This window comes from Pyxicephalus adspersus, chromosome 5, assembly GCF_032062135.1.
Source record: "Pyxicephalus adspersus chromosome 5, UCB_Pads_2.0, whole genome shotgun sequence".
Classification (NCBI taxonomy): Eukaryota; Metazoa; Chordata; class Amphibia; order Anura; family Pyxicephalidae; genus Pyxicephalus; species Pyxicephalus adspersus.
In genome coordinates this window covers 63,194,381-63,201,769 of record NC_092862.1, presented here as the reverse complement: position 1 = coordinate 63,201,769, position 7,389 = coordinate 63,194,381, and the positions used below count along the sequence as shown (strand labels likewise).

At 37.8% G+C, this 7,389-nt stretch overlaps 1 protein-coding gene across 1 annotated transcript; it reads right to left on the bottom strand.

The window, feature by feature from the left end:
* Positions 1–876: 876 nt before the first annotated feature.
* Positions 877–7,152, bottom strand: EEF1E1 (eukaryotic translation elongation factor 1 epsilon 1). Its single transcript, XM_072411729.1, has 4 exons — positions 7,023–7,152; positions 5,776–5,976; positions 2,337–2,432; positions 877–1,521 (listed from the first exon to the last, which is right to left on the bottom strand). Exons 1-4 carry the CDS (start codon positions 7,107–7,109, stop codon positions 1,381–1,383), a joined length of 525 nt encoding a protein of 174 aa, XP_072267830.1. The 5' UTR covers positions 7,110–7,152; the 3' UTR covers positions 877–1,380.
* Between the last annotated feature and the right edge of the window lie 237 nt (positions 7,153–7,389).

Below are 7,389 nucleotides of genomic sequence, written 5' to 3'. Positions count from 1 at the left end.
ATGAATGACAATGTAGTGAACCAACATACTCTATGTGACGTGCATTGGCAACATGCATGTGGTAGTGTAGAGGTTTCTGTGAACATGCCTATTATGACAACACAGAATGGAATAAGTGAGTATACCTGGCAAGTAGAAGCTAATTTGCTGTGGATGCTCCAAGATCATAGTAATCAAGTGAAAGTAAGTCTGTTTAACCGTTTAATTTCCTATTTTTTGACAGGATTATCTCCTTAGAATTAAGAAGGATGTGGCAAATCTATAGTAGCAGAAAGGAAATATTGACTGAATTCTGCTTTAATGCATTGCATGACTGAAAGTTGACAGAATACATTGTGCATCGCTGTGTACGGGGCAAAGTAAAAAAGCCGGAACAGGCTTGCAGCAGAGAAAGTCAGAGCTGTAACCAGAAAGGCTGGGTAGATTCCGTTTTCAAAAGAGCCCCCCGTAACATCTAATCTTAATTCAGATATCCACTTGATTCTCCTCAAGCATGTATGTATATGAAGGAGGCACCATGGCCGATATTTATGTCGCTTATTTGCTAGGACTGTTGTGCTAAATGTGTTGGGTGTTGTATGTTTATACTTATAGAAACATAATGGTATTGACTTACTAAAGGGTTTGCATAAAATGCTAGGACTATTTTTTAGGTAAACATAAACTTTGGGGTCAATGTATAAAACAGACATTCACTGTAACATTTACTGATGGAGAATTAATTACTGCCATTGAAAATAGCAATATTGTGGAGCAACTCAGATCTTCCCATTTATGACATACCAAATACGAGTTCTGTGTAAACAATACCAACACCAATCTCCTGGAGAGAAAATTTAAAAAAATGTATTATAAAAAGGAGGCAACATTTGCATATTCTATTGCCAAGATCTTTTTATTCACATTTTTTTTGCATTTAATGTCAAAACATTTACTTCAGCTGCATACATTGCATACACCCCAACACATAAGGAGACAAAATGCATATAAACACACTGAAATGAAAATTTATTATAACGCATTAAATTCTCATTTGTTTTTAGGTTTTGGGTTTAAATACCCAACCTCCCAAGATAAAGGTTCATACCGTGTTTCTGAATATTATTATAGTAGTTAGTAAGTTGTCTTTCTCCTTTGGCAAAGTAATATAAAAACACAGAAGAAATAAAAGCTGACCTTTAGGAAATGGGGATGAAAATACAAAACTTATCAAATAAAACTGAATTACCAAAATAAATAACAAAAATGGGATCTTTTGGGTTTTGTGAAAACTTCAAATCGATACCATCACCCCCTGAAGCCATTAAGTAAATGTCTAAGCCTGAAGAGGATGTATGGGTATTGTACTAGGAGAGAATGCCAGTGAAGATGTCCAGTCAGCTAATGGATATTGGAATAGATTCTATTTTTAATGAAGACCAAACTTGGGAGATGCTGCCGAACTCCAGGGTAGTGCTGGATATGGCTAAACCAGCGAGACACGTTAATGCAAGTTTCCTTTTCCTGGACAGTAAGGTCAGCCTAAGGAAAAAAGAAAAGAAGGTTAAAGAATATCTAAAACCAAGAACAAAAATAGAATATATAGCAACCCACAGATTCTTTGCTGGTGGTCATCTTATTCCCCCCTTCCCCACTTTATTTAAACTTGGTGATCCTGTCATTAACACACTTCCTGTCTATGGGTTACAAAACTTAATCATTGTATTGTATCTAAGGAGCATGGTCACTATAGGTCAGGAAAAGAAACCCGTACCAAAATGTGCTGATCAGCTTCTGAAAGCATCACAATGATCTGACTTCACTATTGACTCCATACTTGTTTATGGTCAGTGCAGTCCTACATACCCTGGCTACATCACCCAAATGAGGCCAGATTTGGAAGCAGAAACAAGTTCATTTTTTTCTAAAGTAAATTAAAGTATTATCAAATAGAAGAACAAAACATTTTTATATATTGATATATTTTACCAGTAAACCTATACATATAAAAACAGCATTTATAGAATTACTATTTTTGGATTTATGAGGGATTCCAGTGCACTCTCTTTCTCTCAGAAGCCTTTGCTTTCTGTACTGATGTATGTATAAATGTCTACTCTTCCCGTAATAGAGAATTCAGGGTGTTTGAGGTTAAAGACCTGTGTTGTCATGAGCAGAAAACATTTAAGAGCCGAGATCTTTTAAAAGGCTCCCTAGAAGATACACAAAAGAATTTAGGTAGCTAAACTCTCTTGAATTTGTCAAAAATAATTTTTCATATTTTGGATCTTTTAACACACTTAGTTATAAATTTATACTAATGAATGTACCTTTTTTATATATTTGTATATACTTACCATGATTGGATGAAGCCCATAATAAATAATAATATCTGCCAATGTGATTTTCTTTCCAGCCATGTATACTTTGTCCTCCAGATACACGTTAAGGTCCTAAATGAAAAAGCAGACCAACATCAAACCTAATTAGCAGAAATACATAATGGTTAACAATATTTACACTGCTAAAGGTGTTCCTGGTTTCTTTTATATTTTCTTTTAGAAAAGATTACTTTAATAATAAATATAACCTACATGTTTTCATTTTCTAAATGTATTTTGTTTAAGGTTACTCAATGTTTGTCATGCCCATATTTTCAATGTTTTCCAAATTAAATAGGTTATAGATCTTAGACCTGAACTTTAACAAGCTTACATGGTTCTGTATAACAGCCTGATTCTTGTTAGAAGTGACTGGTTTGATAGCGCCGTTCTGTTTTATAGAGAGGAGAGGGGGGAGAACGAGCGAGTGGCGGTGCTCATTCACCTTCACTTGTATTATGATCAGTGTAGATCTGCTAGGACGCATCCATGAAGGAAGTCGGACGAGCCCTCTACACACATCAGATTCTCGTCTGATACCAGCCCGGAGGCGATAATCGGCTGAGAATTATCTGAATTATGTGTGTATGCAGCCTTAAGTGAGTCTATTTATCTGATAGTGGTATCCAGACATTTTTACAAAACACTAATCAGATAAAAAAAAAAAAAGCAAATAATTTATCTAATGGGGCCACTCTGATCACCGAATCAATGACACCTCCCATTTCTATGTATGTATGCACACATATATACATTTTGTACAGTTAGATAGGGACATGCAGATCAAACTTTAGGGAAAAAGTGCATACTAATACCCCTGGCGTCCCCCCATTGTAATTTACTATCATCCCATCACCCACAATATGAACAACAAGCATGTACACTAAATGATGAATAAGAGTTTGAACTAGATTATTTTACCACAACGCACTACAATGATAAAACTCTGTAACCACTTGGCATTTCTTTTAGTAAAATACACAGAGGAGGCGACAGTTCCTGCTTTTGTTTATATTATAAAATGTTTGATTTGCCCAACAGCTTAACAGTATTTAAATGATTTAATTTCTTCCCATTTGTTATCTATGGAAAGTAGTGGCCAAGAGCATTTACTACAATGTATTCAAATAGAACCAGTTAAAAGTGATCTGACATATGTGAATACCCTTCAGCCTATTACTAGAATAACCAAGTGTTCTGCTTTTTTAGCTCTCCCAGTCATATCATACAGCTACAGGATTTGTGTGGTATAACACAGAATGGCCAGTCTGAAAAATCATTTATCCATTTACTGGTAACAATAAGCAGCTCTAGTAACATATACCATATGTTGGCACAATGTCTGTCTTTTTTTTACAGTCTTTTTGTTTTCAAATGAAACCAACAAATAAAGGACATAATGAGAGATGAGTAAAGTGATTAAAATCATCACATTGGGGAACTGTGAGTGTACTGGATTATCACATCAATTTAGAATCAATAGAAATTGGGAGTTCTGCACATCAATCTGCTACAAACACAACATTATTTCTTGTCTGTTAATAAATCATAAGATTCATGAGCAAACTAGAAAAAGATGTGTTATGTATTTGTAGGTATGTATGGATGTATATGTAGGTGGTAACAAACAAATTTGTTTTGTGTTGTAGAGAGTAAATTAAAGGACACAAGCACTTTATAACAAAATGCAATGTTTCTTTTCGCTACCTTACCATGACTTTACTGACCCTCCACAGATGCATAGATTCCAGACCACAAGCTTGCTGTTTGTTTACTCCCACTGCCCTGATGGTGCCTGTTCAAAAGTGCTCACAGACTTTTGTGGGTATATGCTGTTGTTAGAGATATATTGTAGGCAGCTCTATAAAAGTCTATGGGGCTGTGATGTGCAGGTGCATACAGGACAGTAAACACATTGTAGTACGGGATAAACAGCAAAAATGCAACTAAAGGATCAAGGAAAGTATGCTTCTTACGAGGGGAGGGATACTTGTACTTTGATAGTGGTCCACGGTCACTTGTGCAATGTCCCTGCTTTTGGGAGGCTTCTTTTGCACATACCAAGCAAATCTTTATACATTTCTATGGAAAGCCAATCTATTAAGCCTCCTAAATGTGGACAACCACTCTATAGGAAAATAGTTCAACTTTTTTTTTTTAAGAAGAAGCTGCTCAACCAAAAAAAATTGTAATGCTAGCTGTGCAGCAAAATGAAAATCTGGCCATGGAGAGGACAGGTATATATTACGACCCATTCTTAACTAAGGGCAGTTTTGGTTAAGGGAGCCTATCCATTCTGAAGAGGATGCCAACTTAATAAACACATGTATAGTAAAGTAAAGTAAACACTGGAAATGGTTCCTAAGACTTTGTGTGGGCCGTAACCAATAAAAATGCCCAATTTTTAGGCTATGTACACACATTAGATTTTTGTAGTTGGAAAGGATAATGACAATACAGCACCAGTTCTGCTCCATGGGGAGGGGAGGGAACGAGCGAGCGGCACTCCACTGCACTCTCTCCCCTTCACTTGTATTATGATTGTTTTTGGAACTGCCAGGACGGATCCCTTAACAACTGTGGACGAGCGCTGTACACGGGTCAGATTCTCGTCCGATACCAGCCCTGAAGAGATAATCGGACGAGAATCATCTGACGTGTGTATGTACCCTTACCTAATTATTTCTATTTCAAATGCTTACTATTTTAGGAGATATATCCTCACTTCATCACACCACATCTGTATTTACCCCGCGATTGTCTAAACCAGTGTTTATCAACCTTTTTAACATGGAGAAAGCCTTTAAAAAGCTTTCAGATCTTAGGGAACCCCTTACAATCATAATAATATCGACAGCTTACAGTACATTTGCATGGCAGCCAGTGGAAAGAATGTCTCTTACATTGCTAGCTATTAGGAAGAATACAGATATTTGGCTCTTTGAGATGGCCTAAAAGAATATTGGTATCAGTGGTATCTGACCCGATTGCTCAGAGGTTGCTAGGAACCCCAAGCAACCTCTGGAGCAACCGTAGGGTACCATTGAAGCCTGGTTGACAAACACTGCTCTGAACCAATTGTGTCCATGTAAGCAGCTGTTTGAGAGTTTGTTGAACAAGATGGGCTTGGTTGGCTTATAAAGATAAAATACTCTAAAGGAGCACTCCGAAATTGTATGTTTAAATAGAGGTTAACAAGCTCATCTTGTTCTACAGAGAACAAATATGCTTAGATGCTCCATATAATCCATCATCTCGATTTCCAAGTGAAAACAATATAGTAGTAGAAGTGGCCTATGTATATCCAGCTTTAGTGTCATTAAAAAAATGACTGGTTGTGTGTTTCAAATGAGCATCATAAAAACATTGCCTCCCATATTTGTGCTGTAAGAAAAACAATAAATGAACCACTAACCTTTAGAACATTTCTAACATCTTCTTTGGAAGATACCTGGTCGATACGAGTAATCCTATATTCCAACCACTGTTGTACAATTGCCTTCTCTTCTATTGAAGCACCGAGGAGTTCCTCTTTTTTGGCCTCAGTAACTAAATGGGAAGCAATGGTGGCAAGTCCCACCAAGCTAGGACCTTTATTGGTTTGAAGCACAGGAATCTGTAAAGAAAAAAAAAATTAAATACATAGGCTTAGGCTTTCAATTAAATAAAAAAATCTAAAAACTAATGTTATTCACACTTGTGGAAGGCCCCTGGAGACGCAGTGCCAAGTCTCAGGCATAGACAGAAGGAGCAGCCTCCCCTCTCCTGATACTATACCAAGATAATATCAGGTTTTGCCAAGGCTTTTGCTGCTCGCAGAGCAGCTTTATAACACAACCATTGAGGAATATACTTAAATGATAGATTTCATGTACAGTGTTCAGTTTTAAAACCAAGCATGAGATTCGGGAAATGTTGGAGCCCCGTCAGGATTTTATTGATGCCTGTTTAAAGACTTCCATTTACTTTCTTCCCTAGTAACCACACAGGAAGTGAGGGGAAATCTCCCCAAGGGGGACACAGGCAACAAAGATCTGGCAAAGGTTCTAACGATTCCCATGTCTGCTACATGTGCTTTTGTTGTTGTGTAGGCCTGTACTGTATAAAGCTTACTTCCTGTCCCCAACCACATAAAACAAGAAGTGGGGTGCTGCATGGGTTATATATAATGTGACAATGATGGGGCATGCTGTGGTAATAACACAGCCAATGACAAGTACAGGCTTATTTATTGGTGCAACTAAAGGACATGGTATACAATGCCATACACAGTAACAAAGATTTTATTATTTTAACTATACAAAATATACTGACATGGGATCTTCTGTATGATACCCCACATTCAGTATAAATCATTAGGATTGGGGGGGCTCTGCCTTGGGATATGACAGAGCAATGATTGCATCAGCTGCACTCCATACTTGGGAACCATTTATAGTGTAGCAGCTGTCCTATAGAAAGGTAAAGATCACTAGCTGGGCACTTGTTAGTGCTGATCTGGTTTATATAGAACTGCTGAGAACACATGACTACAAACCCCATCATCCATTCTCAGGGCGTTCAGAGAGAGTTGCTGGTAACCAAATTATACTAAATGAACATGCTATTGATTTTAGAAATGTTGATACCATCGGACAAGACATACACGTCACATACTATTACCTTCCTGTCCCCCTGAGCTCGGCTGCTGTACTTTCCTGCCTTTAACCCCAGACATTTCTCCAGCGCACACAGTTCTTCCACCGCCATCTTGGTTGGCAAGTCACTGTCTACACACGCTGCCAACCATACGGCACAAGGCGGCTCCTCCCCTTCTAAACGATTTCACACCTGATTGGTGCAAAGGAAGGTAGTGGCACCAAAGTCCATCCCTCATCGCAAAATGTGATTGGTAGTAGTAGATAGGGGTGTGGTGAATGATACAAAAATGAATGGGCTTGCAGCGCACTGTTCCCCGTTCTGGGAAGCTGAGGATGCTGGGTAATAACTCACTTCCTCCAGCAGCAAATATATGTAATGAATAGGGGCT

Excerpts from the sequence above, each read along its gene's own strand:
- EEF1E1 (XM_072411729.1), bottom strand. The coding sequence starts at position 7,109 with ATGGCGGTGGAAGAACTGTGTGCGCTGGAGAAATGTCTGGGGTTAAAG. Across the intron at positions 5,977-7,022 it reads GAGCTCAGGGGGACAGGAAG|ATTCCTGTGCTTCAAACCAA; the intron begins GTAATAGTATGT and ends TTTTCTTTACAG. Across the intron at positions 2,433-5,775 it reads ATGTTAGAAATGTTCTAAAG|GACCTTAACGTGTATCTGGA; the intron begins GTTAGTGGTTCA and ends TTTTTCATTTAG.